Source organism: Malus sylvestris, chromosome 13 (genome assembly GCF_916048215.2).
Source record: "Malus sylvestris chromosome 13, drMalSylv7.2, whole genome shotgun sequence".
Taxonomy (NCBI): Eukaryota; Viridiplantae; Streptophyta; class Magnoliopsida; order Rosales; family Rosaceae; genus Malus; species Malus sylvestris.
In genome coordinates, this window is record NC_062272.1 from 9681052 (window position 1) to 9699867 (window position 18816).

General features: G+C 38.8%; 4 protein-coding genes and 1 long non-coding RNA gene across 5 annotated transcripts; 1 reads left to right on the plus strand and 4 right to left on the minus strand.

Moving 5' to 3' along the window:
• Positions 1-159: 159 nt before the first annotated feature.
• On the plus strand, positions 160-2766 carry LOC126597463 (calnexin homolog 1-like). Its single transcript, XM_050264257.1, has 6 exons — positions 160-407; positions 491-560; positions 746-1875; positions 1978-2049; positions 2159-2278; positions 2376-2766. Exons 1-6 carry the CDS (start codon positions 300-302, stop codon positions 2517-2519), a joined length of 1644 nt encoding a protein of 547 aa, XP_050120214.1. The 5' UTR covers positions 160-299; the 3' UTR covers positions 2520-2766.
• On the minus strand, positions 2730-4843 carry LOC126597462 (pentatricopeptide repeat-containing protein DOT4, chloroplastic-like). The gene has a single exon (XM_050264256.1). It carries the CDS (start codon positions 4722-4724, stop codon positions 2757-2759), a length of 1968 nt encoding a protein of 655 aa, XP_050120213.1. The 5' UTR covers positions 4725-4843; the 3' UTR covers positions 2730-2756.
• A 2283-nt stretch (positions 4844-7126) lies between these two features.
• LOC126595225 (uncharacterized mitochondrial protein AtMg00810-like) lies at positions 7127-8652 on the minus strand. The gene is made up of 3 exons (XM_050261594.1): positions 8578-8652; positions 8267-8379; positions 7127-8168 (listed from the first exon to the last, which is right to left on the minus strand). Exons 1-3 carry the CDS (start codon positions 8650-8652, stop codon positions 7127-7129), a joined length of 1230 nt encoding a protein of 409 aa, XP_050117551.1.
• A 1139-nt stretch (positions 8653-9791) lies between these two features.
• LOC126597469 (uncharacterized) lies at positions 9792-11333 on the minus strand. The gene is made up of 2 exons (XR_007614262.1): positions 10261-11333; positions 9792-10059 (listed from the first exon to the last, which is right to left on the minus strand). It is a non-coding gene; the product is annotated as an uncharacterized LOC126597469 (long non-coding RNA).
• Positions 11334-12586: 1253 nt separating this feature from the next.
• Positions 12587-13707, minus strand: LOC126597465 (uncharacterized). The gene has a single exon (XM_050264261.1). The coding sequence runs from the start codon at positions 13520-13522 to the stop codon at positions 12737-12739; it is 786 nt and encodes a 261-aa protein (XP_050120218.1). The 5' UTR covers positions 13523-13707; the 3' UTR covers positions 12587-12736.
• Positions 13708-18816: the final 5109 nt, after the last annotated feature.

Here is an 18816-nt window from a genome sequence, read left to right on the forward strand (position 1 = left end):
TGTAAAAAATTTGATTTTTTGTTAAGATAAACAGTATCGGAATCTTTTCGTTAAAATTTTTAAAAATTAAACGTTCTAATTATGATATTCATTATAATTAAACTATATTTTTCACAACTCATGCATCGTCCAATAATATCCTTCCTACTTTATTAAAATTTCTTCCCTTCAAACGGCCGCCAAACAATAAAATAAAGAAATAAAATTTATTCTCCTAGTAAAGGAAAGCTTTCAAATCAGCTGTTCCAGTGTGTAGGCAAAATCGAAGGCGCGCTTAGGGTTAAGGCGCGACGGTCCTCATGGTAGGAACACGGTGGCGTCGAATCACTGACCTCCTTCTTCTTCTGCTGCTGATTGGCTGCTCTGCTTCCCAGATCCACGCTTCTTCAGAATACGAAGTCGATTCGGTAACCATTCCCTTCCATTTTCTTATTTATTCATAATAATCTTTATTTTTCATGAACGTTTACAGAGAATTTATGATTTACAGATCTTTTACGAGCCATTTTCTGAGTCGTTTGAAGGCCGATGGATTGTTTCTTCGAAAGATGAGTACCAAGGTGTCCAGTTTTTTGTTTGATTGTTTTAATATCAGCTATTCGCAGTAATTAACTGTTTTCTGTTATCTATGTTTTCCTAAATTGTTTTTCTGTGCAATTTGAGTCTTTTACTCTCCGAGTGTTGTCAAATTTATTTTTTCAGTGAATTTTGAGTGCTTAATTTTATTTATTTATGTCGAGTTTAGGGGTATGGAAACTGTCCAAGAGTGAGGGACATGATGATTACGGGCTTCTGGTAAGTGAGAAGGCGAGGAAGTATGCAGTGGTGAAAGAGATGGACAAGGCTGTGAGCCTTGCTGATGGAACTGTTGTCCTACAGTTTGAGGTCCGGCTCCAGAACGGGCTTGAATGTGGCGGTGCTTACTTGAAGTACCTCCGGCCACAGGAGGCTGGATGGAAAGCGGAGGAATTTGACAATGAGTCGCCGTATTCTATTATGTTTGGACCGGACAAATGTGGTTCCACAAACAAGGTTCATTTCATTTTTAAGCACAAGAACCCCAAGAGTGGAGAGTATGTTGAGCACCATCTCAAGGACCCTCCATCCGTGCCCTCCGATAAGCTGTCTCATGTTTACACTGCCATACTGAAACCTGATAACGAAGTTAGGATTTTGATAGATGGGGAGGAGAAGAAGAAGGCGAATTTCCTGTCGAATAAAGATTTTGAGCCTGCATTGATTCCAGCCAAGACAATTCCTGACCCAGAGGATAAGAAGCCAGAGGATTGGGATGAGCGGCTGAAGATTCCAGACCCCAATGCCGTTAAGCCTGATGATTGGGACGAGGATGCACCAATGGAAATTGAGGACGAGGATGCTGTGAAACCTGAAGGGTGGTTGGATGATGAGCCTGAAGAGATTGATGACCCTGAGGCGACAAGGCCAGAAGATTGGGACGACGAAGAGGATGGTGTATGGGAACCGACAAAGACGGATAACCCCAAGTGTTCATTGGCACCTGGTTGTGGAGAATGGAAGAAGCCAATGAAACATAATCCTGCTTATAAAGGAAAATGGAGCCCTCCTATGATTGACAACCCCAGTTACAAGGGCATCTGGAAGCCTCGAGAAATTCCAAACCCTGATTACTTCGAGACTGAGAAGCCCAACTTTGAGCCCATTGCTGCTATTGGCATTGAGATCTGGACAATGCAGGACGGAATATTGTTTGACAATATGCTCATAGCTGATGATGAGAAGGTTGCTGAATCTGTTAGGCTAACAACGTGGAAGCCGAAGTTTGAAACTGAGAAAGAGAAACAGAAGGCTGAGGAAGAAGCTGCAGGTCTTTCCGATGGACTCTCAAGCTACCAGGTAATCTAATTTTTTTTTTTCATTTTATATTTGAGTTTCCTTCATATTGATTGATTTTTGGTATATCATAAGCTAATCAGTGTTAAGAACAAATACTTGCAGAAGAAAGTATTCGACCTTCTTTACAAGATAGCAGATGTTTCTTTCTTGGATGCATACAAACCCAGGATCATTGTAAGTGCTTGGCTTGCCATTGCAGCATCATAACAACTTTTTTCCCAAAGGTTATGCTTAATTGAATCGTAGAAGATGATAATCATTTGTTTTTGCAATGCTCACGCAGGAATTGATTGAGAAGGGAGAAAAACAGCCCAATATTACAATTGGTGTTATCGTCTCTGTCGTGGTTGTTCTCTTGTCAATTTTCTTTAAAATCCTGTTTGGTGGCAAGAAACCGGCGGTGGTATACATCTAGCATATATTCACTTTTCTGTAGTGGTAATGACTTTTGATCTCATAAACTAGTGCACTTGTAAACTCTTCTGCCCTGTGCTTTTCAGGTCACTGTTCCAGAACCAAGCAGGGCTGCGGCTGCACAGACTTCCCATGATGAAGGAAGCAGCGGCGAGAAGGAAGATGAGATTGAGAAAGAAGAAGCTGCTGCTCCTCCTCCCCGCAGGCGGTCTGCCAGAAGGGAAACATGAGCATATATGTAGTATGTGGTTGTTATACTCTCAAAATCTTGAGATAGAGCCTACATGGCTTGATTTCCTGCTAGTATGTTTCCGAAACTTCCTTTTTTACTTCTTTTTAGAACACTTGTTTAAGTACGGATTAGCGATACTCTTGTGTTGATCGTTATTTTGTTGGAGGTAGATGTTGATCCACTCTGTATTAGATGTTGTTCCAGATGATTTAACAGCAACATATAGATAAGTTAATCACCAAAAATCATCACATGTACAATAACCATCCTTAAAATGGTGGAAACAATTTGGGTCCTTGAGTATGATTTCTCGTCCTTCCATCCGGGATATAATTTTTGCAGAATCATGGCACCTGCGACACACCCGTAGGTTCTTAGTTACACGTATCGTTGTCCTGGATTGTGTACTGATGAGTCCGAAAGAAATAGCCAGCATTTCACTGTGGCCAGTCGGAATGCACTCGCGCTCTTCATCCACATCATGGAAACTAAAATCCGGATCAGGTCGATCTCCTCCGTCTTCCATTTTCTGCATCAAACACTGCAACTCCCAGTATATTCCCTGTGATCTTGGGTGCGTTACGTCCCCCGTCCCGAACACATGAATTTTGTTTCTGATTTCTGTCCAAGTATAAGCTCTATTAGGTCTTAAACCCATGTCTGTCATCATTCCTCGAACCTCATCGACCATGTCCCGTTTTGCATTTTCGGCATACCAGTTGGCAAGCAACACATAGTTGTCGGCATTAAGAGGTTCCCAGTCACAGAGCTGCTCGATAACCCGCCTTCCCAATTTCAGTTGCCGGTGAATCCTACAGCCGTCTAGCAGTGCTCTCAGTACCTCGGGATCTCCTTCGATCTTTTTATCGGCAATAAAGTTATTTGCCTCATCAAACAGCCCAGAACGCGATAGAAGAGTTACGAACAAAGCACAATGTGCAACTGTAGGTGTCTTGATGCAGTTGAAGTAAAACTTCCCTTCCTCGACCATGCGTGCTGCAACGCAAGCATGAAGGACAGCAGCATAGGTGATTTCATCGATCTGTATACTCGTTTCCTTCTCCATTTGGCAGAATAAATCTACTCCGATCTTTCCTTGTCCGTGTAAGCTGTACCCGGTTATCATCACTGTCCACGAAACAAGATCTCTGTACTTCAACCTGGCAAAAACTTTTGCAGCTGATTCGATAAATCCCGACTTGACATACATGTCCATAAGAGCATTCAGAACGGTGAGATTCATTCGAATACCATGTCGCAGCAAGAATCCATGAGTCTCTTTGCCATGTTTACCTGCAGACATTCTTGCGCATGCTGGGAGAACACTAGAGACCGAGAGCGGATCAGGTTTCACCCCGTCTCCAACCATCTGCCTAAACAGCTTAAGACCCTCATTGAAGCCTCCCCTCTTCACATTGGCATGAATCATTTCTGTCCAAGAAATGACATCTTTCTCCGGCATTTGGTTGAAAACTGCCCAAGCTTCGTCGACACAGCCACAGTCCATGTACATTTTCAAGAGGGTATTGCTCACCAACACATCATACTCCAATCCACGTTCCTTGGCAACCCTGTGGACTTTTGTTCCATCAATCAACGATCTCAACATGCCACAGGCACCAGCCGCCGTCGCCACAGCCACAGAATCTATCTGTGCTCCGGACTCCACCATTCTCTCAAACACATGAACCGCCTTGCCGGGTTTACCTTCCGCAATGTACAGCCTGGCCAGCATTGTCCATGAAACAGAGTCCTTAACCAGGGACTTGTCAAACAGCCCCTTCGCGGAGTCCGCGCTGTCGAGACGACCGTACAATTCTATGAGAGCAGCAACCACGTACCGGTCACCAGAGCAGTCGAGCTTGTGAGCGTGGGCATGGAGTTGCTTGCCGAGGGAGAGATCAGCCGAAAGCCGAGAGGCAGACAAGACGCGAGGGAGAGTGTGTCTGTCGGGGCGAACGCCGCGGAGGAGCATTTGGTGGTAAGTGGCGAGGGCGTGGTGGAAGTCTGCATTGGCGATATGGGTCTGGATAAGTCTGTTCCATGCGAAGGTGTCTGAGTGGGGCATTTTGTCGAACACCTTGTGGGTGACGGCCACCTTCGTGGTGGGTTTAGCATTTCGGGAGTGCTTGTAGTGGGCGGTGTTGATTGGGTTCTCGGTGACGATCAAGCGCTGGATTTGGGCGGATGGAAGGGCTTCCATTTCAGTTCAGTCGCACCCAATTCAGCATTGCCCGTACGGATTCGAGCGCAGTTATCGAGGAGGAGTTTCTTTTTCGGGAGAAGATAGGCTTTCCTTTGAGCGGTTAAGTTTGGTCAAATATCAACGACATGTCGTGCTTTTTGTCAGGTCACAAGTCCTAATAAAGAAACGACACCTTTGGGCGAAGTGCTTGGTTTCGGATTTGTGTGATTTGTGAGACATGATATTTGAGATAAGACATAAAAGATAGATGGTTAGATTGTTCAACTACGTTATGAAGTGAACTCCAAAAAAAGTGTGTTTAATTATGTGTCAAAAACGTGTCTCCGAATCTTAACACATTATACATCGGGTTGTGCTATCCACACATCTCTTTGATATTCTTCAATTCATCCAATCCAATGGTCGAAAATTAGAAGGATGTGTGAAAAGTAAAAAAGAATATGTGGACAGCACACCACTATATATATATGTTTACATATATGAATGAAACCGAACATTAGTGTAAACTACAAGCAGGTTACTACTCTTTTCTAAGCTTTTTAGGAATAAGTTATTTTTCATTTTTTATAAATTAGCTTCACACAGAAATAAGTTATTAAAAACACAAAAGTGATTTTTGCACATTTTCAATGTGGGATTTGCAAAATGTGGGATTTGCAAATCTATCAGCTGATATGGATATTTCGATCCATATTGGTTGCTCATATAGAGTGTCTCACCGAGCGTGTCAAAAAGTAGATTAGACTAGTACAATTAGAAATAAACTAAAACGAAAAAGTAAAAACTAGACTATGAACTACATTACACTAAACCTAGGATTAGGAACGTAAAAGACTAGTTGTGTTTGATCAGGGATCCTCTACTCTTATTCTAATCTTGTATTTATAGGGCAACATTAGCCCTTGATCGATCATTTGTCCGGCCTGTTAGTCTTGCTCATTTGAAAACTTTTCTTCCGCGGCCACTCCAATCTTGGGATATGATTTATGCGAAATCAACTTATTTTGTAATGTTCATCCATTTCGGATTGATTGGCCTCGATCCTTGCCTCAGTGAATTTCTCCATGTGCTTATCTCCTCCGGACCTCTTTGAAAAGATCGTGGACCTTCTACTTTGAATCATTAACTTTGATTGACTTGGATTGGACATCAATTTACTCTTCGGATCTTGGTTCTTGCCAATTTTAGATTTTCTAGGCAGAGATCTTCTATATGTCAAGGCATTCTTCGTTTCTGGATCACGGGCTTTGACAAACATTTAATTTAAAATCTTAAGGCTTGGCTTGATTTTTAAGATCAATTATGTAGTGGCCGCGATAACACTGACTCATTTTGGTCCAAAACATAGTTCAATTTAGATTATGATTTTGTCTTGGATCTTGGCCCAAACCCTACTTAAATCTTACATTCTCGTATTCGGCTAATTAAATTTCCAGATTAAAGTCCATAATTAATTAGACCGAATCGTGTAAATTTGAGTACAAATACAAACAAAACTGATTCGTTGAACCAAATCGATTAGTGGTAAGGCAAACTAGACTGCACAAGCCTGTAACAAGTATTGACCAAAATAAAATTCAAAAATATAGATTTGACACGTAAATAATGTTCCAACTCTTTCTATTGTGCATGTATCTTTCCTTAGATTTTCTAGAAATACAATCGTGAAGCAAGTGGACTACTTGGCAAACCAATATACCACAATATTTTAACCATTGTTCTTTGCAGAGCATGTGTTCCACACAAAAATATTTGAAGGTCAACAAAGCGTTTGGCAGTCATGAAAGGAAACGGCCGTTACATCGGTCTTGGAAGTAAACTGGCATTAAAATTATAGCCACAGGAAACCCCCACGGGGCTCTAGAAGATAAGTAGAAAACAATTCACCTCACCACTCCCCAGTCAAATAATTTGAATGACCAGAAATGGGCAAAAATAGGTAGGGGTCCAGATTGTAAAGTAATATACAGTCTAGATTGATGACCAGGCCAACTTTGACCATGCTTCATTTCATGTCCTTGCTCGTGAAGATAAATTTTTTATTGTGATAGGAACATGTGTAGTACATTACATATTTTTATACAAGTAATGGAAAATTTTATTTTTTAAGTTATTAACTTTTTAACACACATATCTCACCATTTGTATAATGACACATGATACATCATCTCATACACCAATCACACTGAAAAATCTCTCGCTGGTAAGGCTAGCAATTGGATGATGGATATTGGTATTGTAGAAACTCATGATTCTGAGAGAGAAAAGTTAGATATAGAGAGAGAAAGAATTCTAGAGAGAGAAATGGTTGAATAGAATGATTTCATTACATTCAACTGAATGAGTACAATACATATAAATAGGTACAATTAGCTTAACAGCTAAGTAAGGATAAGGCTTTAATCACATACAGAACTAGTTGATGGTCCTATTATATTCCTAACACACCCCCTCAAGCTGAAGTGAGAAGAGCTCACTGAAAGCATGGAAGTCAATTCTGCAAACAGATCAGAGGGCAAAGATTTAGTAAAAATGTCAGCAAGTTGAAAAAGAGAAGCAACATGATGCACACTGACTTTGCCACAGAGAACCTTTTCTCGAATATAGTGATAGTCGATTTCAACATGTTTAGTCCTGGCATGAAATACAGGATTGAAGGCCAGTGCAATTGCACTTTTATTATCACAAAAAATTGCAAGAGTTTTGAGAATATGAAAGGAAATGTCCTGCAATACTTTACAAACCCAATTGAGTTCAGTGGCTGTATTAGCCAGAGACCGGTACTTGACCTCAATAGACAATTGGGCAACAGTGCATTGCTTCTTTGCACTCCAGGATATGAGATTCAGTCCAAGAAAGACACAGTAGTCACTAGTTGATCTTCTGTCAACAGGACATCCTGCCCAATCTGCATCAAACCACGTAGTGAGATATTGAGGACCTTTAGTAAACCAAAGACCGGAATCAAGGGTACCCTTCAAATATCGAAGTATCCGTTTAACTGCCTGTGAGTGAATTGTCCAAGGAGAATGCATATACTGACATACTTGATTAACAGCAAAGGCCAAATTAGGCCAAGTCCATGTTAGATACTGCAAAGCCCTAACAGTGGAGCGATAAAATGTAGGATCGAAGAAATGAGAACCTGAGTGATCCAGTTTAGCAGAACCAATAGGAATGGAGTAAGGCTTGACACCAATCATATCAGTTTTCTTTAACAAATCCAGTGCATATTTAGACTGATGCAGAAATAAATCCTTAGTAGACCTATGAACCTCAATGCCGATAAAGTAGTGAATATCACTCAAGTCTTTCACAGGAAACATAGTTTGTAACTGAGCAATAATGGACTGACAGATTGTGCTAGAACTGCCAGTGATTATGATATCATCAACATAGACCAAGATGAAAGTAATGGTGGAATCATTTTTGATAAACAGACTGGTGTCAGATTAGGAATGTGAGAAACCCAATGAGATGTGGCCTTGTGAAATGCTTCATACCAGGCTCGATGTGCCTATTTTAAACCATAGAGAGACCGGTTGAGTTTGCATACATGTTGAGGTTTGGACTGATCAACAAAGCCAGGAGGTTGGACCATGTAAACATCTTCCTTTAATGTACCATGCAAAAACGCATTACTAACATCAAGCTGATGTACAAACCAGTCATAAGAAACAGCAATGGATAAGAGAATTATGATAGTAGTCGGCTTAGCAACATGACTGAATGTCTCAGAGAAATCAAGACCCTCTTATTGATGAAACCCTTTAGCTACAAGACGGGCCTTATACCGTTCAATAGAGCCATCTGGTTTATGTTTGAGTCTAAACACCCACTTGCAACCTACCAAGTTCAAACTAGGATGAAAAGGAACTAAATCCCAAGTTCCAGTTGATTGCAAAGCTTGAAACTCATCCTCCATGGCTTTCATCTAGTCTGGATTCTTGGAAGCTTGTAAAAATGTTGTAGGTGTGGAAAGAAGACAAGCAAGAGGATCAACAGAGGCGGGAAGGGAATGCTTTGTTGCTGTGAAAACTTTTGGTTTGTGAATTCCAGCCTTAGCCCTTATAATCATAGGATGAGAGTTATGTAGAACAGGTGCAGGTACATAGGCAGATGGCAGAAATTGAGTAGACTAATGAGAAGTGGAGCAATCTGTGTGAATATGTGAAGTGTCATCTGTGGAGGAAGAATGGCTAGCAGGGATAGAAAAAGCTTGATGTTGTGATGAACTATCATGACTAGCAATATGTGAAGTACATGTTGAAGAAGAAACTGGAATGGTTACAGTAATAGGAGAAGAGCTGGGAGATGATGCAACTTGTGGTGAAATAGAGGCAGAGAACATGCCTTGCTTAAAAGGAAACAAGTGTTCATCAAAAGTAACATGCCTTGAGATATAAACTTTATTAGCCACAGGATCAAAACAGCGATAACCACAATGATTGAGACTATACCTGAGAAAAATACACAACTTGCTCTTTGGATCAAGTTTATTAGATGAGTAGGGCTGCAACCATGGATAGCAAGCACATCCAAAAACTTTGAGAGTATGATACTGAGGAATGGCATTGAAAAGTTTTTCCCAAGGACTAGTAGATGAGGATTGAGGAGGTAGTATATTCATGATGTAGATAGCAGTCTGAAAAGCCTCTACCCAAAAATTTTGTGCCAAACCACTCTGAAAAAGAAGGGTCCGACCCATTTCAACAACATGCCTATGCTTCCTTTCTGCATAGTCGTTTTATTCAGGTGTATGGAGACAACTTAATTGATGTGTAATGCTCTGGTCATTGAGAAAATTCTGAAAATTCTTGCTTAAGAACTCACCCCCTGAATCGGACCTGAGACATTGTATCTTACAGAAAAAGAAATTTTGAACTTTGAGAACAAAAGTCTTGAAAATTGAGTAGACATCAGATTTATAAACCATAGGATATAACCAGCTGTATTTAGTATAGTCATCTACCAAAATGAGGTAGTACTTGTAACTAGTACATGAAAGAGTGGGAGAATGACCATAAACATCTGTATGCAGTAAGTGAAATGGCCTAGTGGAGGTACAAGGCAAAGTAGAAAATGGTAATCTAGAGGTCTTCCCCATCTTACAATCAGTACAAATGGACCCTGAATTGACAGAACCAATAATAGGGAGTTGATTTTTATTTACAACATTATGTAATACTAAGCTCGATGGATGTCCGAGTCTTTTATGCTAGATATGAACATCTGCCTTAGCTATCATCAATGCCTTAGGAGAGAGTGCAATTCCAAAAGTACCATTAGATGCATTCCAATATAAAGGATATAAGCCACCTTCACAGAGGCCCTAGAAAAGCATATTCCCAGTGCTTAGGTCCTTTATATAGAATCCAAATGGATCAAAGGTCAAAGAAGCCCAATTGTCATAGACAAATTTGTAAACTGATAACAGGTTATGTGATGCTTTTGGAACTAAGCACATCATTGAGTTTAAATGTAGCATTGGAAGTATGAATTAAAACAGATCCAGTATGAGAAATATACAGACCTTTGCCATTACCAACAAACAGATGATCACTACCAGTGTAGGGAATGGCATAATTAAGAGAAGATGGATCAGGTGTCACATAGTGAGAAGCTTCACTATCAGTTAACTAATAGCTCGGTGGAGGAGAAGTAGCAGCAGGCATGCCAACAGGAGGTCCAGTGTTTGATCTTTGAGATGCAAACTGAATGAGTTTCTCACAATTGAGAGCTTCATGGCCATATTTGAGACATAATTGACACTGAAAATATCTCCCAGAAGAATAATTATTGAAGTTCTGACCAGAAAATGTGGATCTTGAATTAGGACCAGGTCCAATAAGACTATTAAAGTTGTTGTTGTGGTTACGATTGCCTCCAAAATGTGGATCTTGAATCAGCGACGTGTTGATTGTGCGTAGCCAGACCAATGTCACCCACGAGGTGTTTGAGTCCTCCGGCGGGAGGTTGAAGGTTGTGGGAAGAGCTGGTGTCGGCATTAACAACTTGGATCTGGCTGCGGCGACTGAGTTCGGGTGCTTGGTGGTGAACGCCCCCACAACCAACACCGTTGCGGCCGTCGAGCATTGGATTGCTTACGTCAGATGGCCTGGCTGTTGGGTATGTCGATTATGGGCTGTTCTCTTGCCTAGCTTGGGCTGGGTGCCAGCTTATAAGGCTAGGGTGAAGTGATTTGGCTGGGGGCCGGCCTGTTTTGGGTGCTGTGTGTCGGGCAATCCACTCCCGGTGGACTTGCTTTAAAGGGAGAGAGAAGGAAAGGAAAGAGAACGAATAAAGAGAATCTAGAGTGAGAAAGACACAGAAAGCTGGGGAGGGGGGAAAGATTGGAAGAGAGAAAATAGAAAAATCATAATAGATTGGAAGAGAGGGGAGAGAGAAGAAAATGACTGAATGAGGGAGAGAAGAAAAAAATGAGGTGAGAGGTGAGAGAAAAATCATAATAGATACGAAGAGAGGGGAAAGAAAAAAAATAGGAAGAGATAGGATAGAAAGAAAAAATGAGAGGAAAATGAGTTTAAAAACTGATTTTTTGTGTTTTTTATAAGCAAGCTAATTTTTAAGTTAGTTTTGAGTTCACTTTTTAAAAATAGTCATACCAAACAAGAATTATTAACTTTAGACTCAAAAATTGTTTTTGAGTTAAAGACCTTAGATCCAGACCTTAAAAATCTCATACTTTTATTAGAGGTGTCTTGTAAATAAAAACAACTTAAATGGACATGATAAATTGAGTTACACGTGGTGTCCCAGTCAAAGCAGTCAAAGTCCTTCTCTTATAAATGATAGGTGTATTTTTGCTAGCCAAATCCTCGTCGGATTCTCTTTGTAAGGATCCTGAGAATCCTCAAATCACATCCGTTCATCGTACATCGTACATCATGCGGTAAAAAATCATCGTAATTTTTTTATTTAAAATTGAATATAAACAGTATCTGACAAAAATTAGTCACACGATGTAAGATGATCCAACGAGGATCCTGTCTCGTATTTTTTCTCACCACTCTCAAGGGTGGTAATGTTATCACCCTATTTATTATCATTTGATAAATTTAAAATTTGAGATTTATATCTATCTATTACACAGATCTTAAAATAAATAAAGTAATGAGAATCAACGGTACTTGTAATGAGCAAAAATATTCTCATAAATAACGCGGATGCATATCAGCGAGATTTTCTCTCATTGGTACACGTTGCAAATCAAGGATTGGAATGCAAATCACGTCATTCTCATTCATGCAACGCAATTGTAAATATAATTCCAATTTCCAAACGAGTAGATTGAAAGCTATAGGTGACCCATTTTGACTGCTAATTTGTCGATATCCCAATTATCTCAAAATCTTAAACAACTAAGTTAAAGTTGGCACTGCCAGTTCGTCGCCTTGGCCAGCCGGCCCAACTCCGCCAAACCCACCCACGCGCCAGCACCACTCAACCCTACCAACCCATCTCCCATTACATTCCTTTCTGGAGAATCTGCACAACCCAAGCTCCTCCAACTTGGGTTGATTTTGTACTTAGCAGAATTAGATTCACATCAAAAAACCAGCTGATATGGTAGGAGAGAAACTAATATACAACCGAAAATATGAATTATATGTCGATTGTCAAGTGCTATAAGAATACGAAGATATACTTCGATTACAGACAAGCATTTAAAGATTGAAGTAAATTCTGCAACGGATATTCAAAAGAGAATTAATGAAGAAAAATAATTTGACATGTGCGAAAATCATTTCCATGGACTAGTGACATTTGAGAAAATAAAGAAGAAGAATTTAATTGTAATATGATTAGCAAAAAGATGATGATCATTAGGCAAAAAGTGCAATTAGAAAGTAATTGTACTAAGAAAGAAGCATGAAAACAGTCATGTATTTACCAATCAGTATATTCACTTCAATCCAATGAAAATCAAAAGAGGTCCTCCTAATTAACATCTAAATCCTAATCATCAATTAAAACTGCACTAATCATCATTTTCTTGATGATTTAATCTTGATCTTGGCTTTGGAAGAACCATTAGCAGAACTACTCTTTTGCTTCTGAGAAGCTTTGGATGAATTCGGCTGAGATTTCTTCTTGCAAGATCTTCTCATCCCAAAAGAAGAAAGCTTTCTTCTCTTCTCCCGAACCTCTCTGATGGGCTCGAGCCTCGGCTTCCACAGCCGCGACCCAACAAGCTGCGTGTAGTCCTTCTGCAGCTGAGCCGTTGTGCAGACCCTGCTCTTGGCTTCCGTCGCCGCCGTGTCCTCTTCCTCATTGAGCTTTTTTTCCTCCAGCAGCTGCGATATAAACTCATCCGAAACGCGTATTCTCAAACACCCAGAAGGCGTTTTCTGTATATCGAACGGCTCGCAGCTCGCGGCCTTTCTAAGAAACGCGTTTCTGGACGAGTCTTTGGTGTTGCTGAAGGAAGCAATGGTGACGAACGAAAGCACGGATTGGAAAAACTGCTGGGGGAGGAGAAAGTACTTGTGGCCGAGCTGGAGCTGGTCGTCCTCCGACAGTGCCGGGATCTTCTGCCCGATGTAAAAAGAATCGGACCGGCACACTTGGTGTTTCGGAAACTCCGACGTGACTTCCGAAACGTGGATTGGTTGGTGGTAGACCAACACAAGCCCGTCCGATTTGATGAGCTTGATGGTGCCGATCGGGCGGGCTTTGTCTTTGGAACGGAGCTGCGTGCGAGATACGTGGTGGCTGCCCATTAATTGGAAGCACCACGGCACCATTTGGTGTGCGAAGAACCGCAACTTCATTTGTCAATGAGTGAGATCGGAGAGATGTAATTGGTTGGGAACCTTGAGCATATACGTTGATTGCAGAAAGATGGATGATGATAAGGTGTTCGATTAAATTAGTGAGGGAGCGAAAAGGGTTGTGGCTTTTGGGTATGGTGTGTGGGGTTGAGAAAATTGATTAGAAGCTAACAAGATATGAGGTGGGTTTCTTGGGGTTTATATATAATTTCAAATGGAAACAAGACTAGTAAGATACATTATAGTTTATTTTAATTCCAACATTATTTTAATTTAATCTAAAATTATCCAAAGGAAATTAGAACTAAATGTAGAGAGAGAATATCTTGATTAAGCTGTAGGCAATGTTTAAAAATCAGTGTCGGTGGAAATATCAATATATAAATTTGTGAAAGTATCGACAGATATATCGATTTTAGTTACTCTCGATGGAAATAATAAAAATTTGTTCAAAAATGTGGAAATTTAAAATAAATCTTTAAGGAATGTCATTTGGCAGTTTGTTGATATTTACTTATATAATGGAAATATCGACGAAATTTATCGGATTTAGCCGAAATTTAAGAGTTTCTAAAATATGGGTGAAGTCTAAATTTCACTCCACTTTTCATATCTTTATCTGATTTTTTTTTATATTTTTACGGAAATATCGACCTTATCAAAGATATTTCAAACATTAGATGCAGACTGTATACTGTTCAATTCAGGAGTAATCCTTATTTTAGCTTCTGTCCTAAAGATACAAGAATATATATAAATTTTCATTCATATAACGTTCAATCATTAACACGAAATGTCACGATTGCATTCATACAAGTTTTCCAATTAGACAGCTTGGATTTTAGAGCAGGACTGAAGAGAGAGAGAGAGAGAGAGAGAGAGAGAGAGAGAGAGGAGGGGAGGGGGGGCGATAGACCCGGGTAAAGCTTTGCTTTCTACTTTTGTTTATTTTTAATTTGAAAGTTTGACACTTTGGTTTGACTGCAATTTCTTCTCGAACGCCAATTGAGGCCTAGTTTTTAAATCCCAGATCCCGCCTTATATTTATGCAAAACTCCAAACCCCACCCACCCTCATAAATTACTCACATTTTTCTGTATTGAATAAATATAAAAAAAATAAATCGGTTTTTTTTTTGGTCAAAGGTAGATTTTATGAGATTAAATGTTATATTAATTAACGACGGGGTTCGAACTCATGCCGTTATACAAAAACTTAACATCTTTTCACTACAATGGTAAATGATTACTTGCAAAATAAATCGGCTTTGAGAAAAATAATTTAGTGTAGATACTAAATAGTAATTTGACAGGATATGCTTTATACTATTCCATATGCGGCCATGCTCGATTCATAATTTTATCCTTATATTTGGCACGATATGCATGAGGGAACATCAACTTATTGCAGTCAGAAGAGCCAGATGAGCACATAAAATTATTATGGAGAGAAAAGGAGCGAAGATGTATACATACGGTTCGACGTGCGTCATCTACGAATTTCAGTCTGTAGTATACAGCAATGTACAAGAAGTATTAGGTGTGTAGCCATACAATTACTAGTTAAGAATTCAAATAGACACGAATGTCAATCTATACCCCAATATAAATAAGAAAAATACGAAAGGTTATCAAAAACGTTAAGATATGAGTTATGTAAGTTGGTCAACACAATGTTTGTTTTTATTTTTTATTTTCTTTACGTGGATAAGATAAGACTATTAGTTTAGAATATTCTTGGGTTGAAATAAGAAACCAAGAGTACCAAATATAGAAATCTTTATTTTATATATTTTTTGTTGCTTAGGTGAAAAAGAATATATCTGTAATTTCTGTGGGACTGGTCCTTTATGCGTTGCATGGTATAAGGGAAGGGTGAGAGGAGAGGAGAATGCATTTCCCGATGGACGTAAGAGTAACACCACCCAAGACGTGACGCGCACACTACCATTATGTTATACATTTAGCAACCTAAATATTAAGCTACTATTTGCACATTTTAAACTCGTAAGTGCATACGATCAAACACATAGTATAGAAAGCAAGTACAAGATTATTCCCACGACGATTGCACTAATATGTATCTAGAGTATGATTCCTAACCATTTAAATTAATTAATTCACAAAACTAGTGAATATGCACATAAAGGTTTAACAAAATAGTTTGAGATGCCTTAAGTTTAAGTATTAAAACTCAATATAAAGAACGTAGGCAAATAAAAGTATTTAGCAATAAAGGTTTTGAAAACGATATTTGAACGGTTAAAACTTGACTTCCATCTCTAATCTTTTTCGCCTATGCAACCGATACACACTATGATCCAAAACAGATTATAGATGCTTAACGTTTGTCAACCTAAAGGCATGGTATCTACTCTTTAAGCTATTGATTTCCCTAAACAACAAATTAGGCATGGGTGTCTACACTAACTCTTTTCATTCTCGAAGTGTTTAGTATGGTATCTACTAAGTTGCACTCCAAGAAAGTATAATACAATGGAAATCGACAAACACACGAATCCTAGAACATAGTATCTATTTCGATTATCCGAAATAATGAATTCCAAGAACTGTAACTAGTTCTCTTGTTACTTGGCATAGGTACAAGACTCGATCATCCAAATTTACCCATGTAGCGAACTCAATTACAAAGCTATTCTATGGTGATCAATCATAAAATAACTCAATAAGATTGGAATTAAAACTGGAATTAATCACTAAAGCATCAACAAATTGTCTTGTAACAAAAGTGTATCGAAAATACTCAAGGAAACATGATTAGGACTTCAACCAAGTCCCAACTATGAAATTTAGTTACTCATAATGTAAATGGGGAGTACGGACAAACAAAACAGGAAGTAAAAGGAGAACAAGAAACTCTTCGATGATGAATTGCAGAACGGTGCTCTGGTCCTTCATTTTTCTCCCTTTCACCGTGGGTTGTTCTTTTTCTGTTTTAGTGGCTGCTGCTGCCTATCTTCCTTTTTTTCTCTTTTGTTTCTCAGCTTTTTATATCTCACGCTCCCTCTGCTGGTCTGATTAGGGATCCTCCTTCATTCCCCTTCTAGTTGTATCCGACAAGGCAATTAGCCTTCTTTTCCTTATCAAGCTTAATGAGTTTTAAAGTCTCATTATATTAAAGACTTTTTATTTACTTTTTCTCAGATGTTTTGGCTTTCTTCAACTGGTTAAAACTCCTAATAAATAGGAATTTTAATCTTCCTTTAGTCTGCCACATTGATACACGTTTCTAGAAAACTTTGTATTCGCGCGTAGCCCAACTTTCATGTACTAAAACTGCCATAACTCCCTCTAGAAAAATGATATTCATGAACAGTAAAAATCTACGGAAAATAGACATATGTGGCTTTCCAAGCATATATGGCACATCTTCTGGTTCTTCCCGAGTCAACACAGTTTAACCCACGAACTCAGCTGATCTGCACAGGCTGTGCTGACGACATAGGATTGTAAAAGCCTTTTTTAGCTCCTTTTGCACTCTTTGCTTGTTACAACCTACAAAACACAAATATAATGTAAAACCTATATAGAAGAGTAAAACAAAGGTGTAAACAAGGAGAATTATTATATATATAATAGCGAATTTACGAGCATAACAAATTCCCAACTTCTATAATCTTAAGATTCTTATTCTATCTAATAATAAATAAAAATAATATTTCCTCTTTTCTGATTGGCCTATTTGGTCTTGATTGGTCCCATTTGTAAGAAGGGATCCTCTTCGGATTCCTTCCTCCTAATCCATCAAGTTTGGGGATCCGGACCGTTGAAATTTGATCCAACGGCTACAAACAGGGGTCCACTTTAAAAGTTATAAAACTTTAGCCGTTGGATCAAATTTCAACGGTCTAGATCCCGAGATTTGGTGGATTAGGAGGAAGGGATCCGGAGAGAATCCATTTCCCCATTTGTATTAGTCAATTGTGCCAAAAATATGAGGTAGCCAATAGTTCACAGAGAGTTCTACTTTTAAGAGTGTCTATTTAACATCTCTCCTGTGCGTATCTTTAAATATTATATTTTGGGTAATGCTAGCGAGACTAAAATTTTAAATCAGATTTTGTAAACCAAGTGATATGGACGTTAATGATTGAACTATTACTTAAATGTTGATTCACATGCTTATTTCCTATTAGCGACACATCATTTCATTTACAAATTTGGTCATTGAGATTGACATAACTCATCACTTTAAAATCAATAAAAATGGTCTCTGACTTCATCCACCACCAATCATTTTGGTACTTTGTGAAAAATTGTGATAAATTTGGACCAAAATGACAAAAATACTTGGCCAAAATGATTTGACAAAAATTTGAGGGTATTTTTTTTTTATCATTTTATCCTTGTTTAATGGAGATTTTTTTACGGAATGACCAAAATGATTAATGGTGAACAAACTCAGGGATAACTTTTATCAATTTCAAATCTCATGACCACTAAAACGTTTACTTTTAATATCTGTGCAGATTGTAGAGAGTGTAATGGAATAGGATTTTATCTCCTACTATTTTCATCCCCTGCCCCCACCTCCTCTCACACTTTGTCTTTTGTCTTATTGTCTATATTAAAAAATCAAAATAAGATATTGACATGATTTAACCGTAACCGTTCAAATAAGATAAAAAAGAAAGGGAGAGAATCCTCCTTTGAGTATAATCCCACATCGGCTAATTTTACGCTTGCATTAGAGTTCAAAAATGATTTTTATAAACATTTGTAGTCAGAAGAGATTATCACAAATAGATTATCACCTGTTAAATTCAAACGACTGCATCTTATCAGTTCGGGTTATTGTGGAGAGTGATTTTGCACTTGCTATTGCTACTATCAACAACAACTTTCGGGGTTTGTCCGAGTTTTGTTTGCTAGCGGAGGATGTCAGGTTTGTGGCGGAGTTGGTTTCCCCGGTCCAATTTGTGCATGTGCCAAGAACTTGTAATGGGGTTGCCCATAGATTAGCTAAGTTTGCCATTTCCATTGGTAATGAATTTATATGGTTAGAGGATCCTCCTGATTTCATTCAGGACCTCCTCATCTATGATCTTATGTAATGCGTTGGTTATCAATAAAATATCGCACTTACTTCATAATTTTTTTTTTAAAAATATGCGACGTACACATGGTTAGACAATATTTTAAGCAAATGGTAGCACTTCGATAAAAATATATGCACGGTTGTTCAAATTTGTACCAGAGGAGTCTCACTTTAACCAACACACTGCTGGATTGTGGTTTCCCCTTTCAGCTACCTCCATATAACTTAGAATTAAA

Coding starts and splice junctions, on each gene's coding strand:
- LOC126597463 (XM_050264257.1), top strand. CDS start 300: ATGGTAGGAACACGGTGGCGTCGAATCACTGACCTCCTTCTTCTTCTG. Junction 2,050..2,158: donor CATACAAACCCAGGATCATT/GTAAGTGCTTGG, acceptor ATGCTCACGCAG/GAATTGATTGAGAAGGGAGA. Junction 2,279..2,375: donor GTGGCAAGAAACCGGCGGTG/GTATACATCTAG, acceptor TGTGCTTTTCAG/GTCACTGTTCCAGAACCAAG.
- LOC126597462 (XM_050264256.1), bottom strand. CDS start 4,724: ATGGAAGCCCTTCCATCCGCCCAAATCCAGCGCTTGATCGTCACCGAG.
- LOC126595225 (XM_050261594.1), bottom strand. CDS start 8,652: ATGGAGGATGAGTTTCAAGCTTTGCAATCAACTGGAACTTGGGATTTA. Junction 8,380..8,577: donor TTCATCCTAGTTTGAACTTG/GTAGGTTGCAAG, acceptor TTTGTACATCAG/CTTGATGTTAGTAATGCGTT. Junction 8,169..8,266: donor CATGTATGCAAACTCAACCG/GTCTCTCTATGG, acceptor ATCTGACACCAG/TCTGTTTATCAAAAATGATT.
- LOC126597465 (XM_050264261.1), bottom strand. CDS start 13,522: ATGAAGTTGCGGTTCTTCGCACACCAAATGGTGCCGTGGTGCTTCCAA.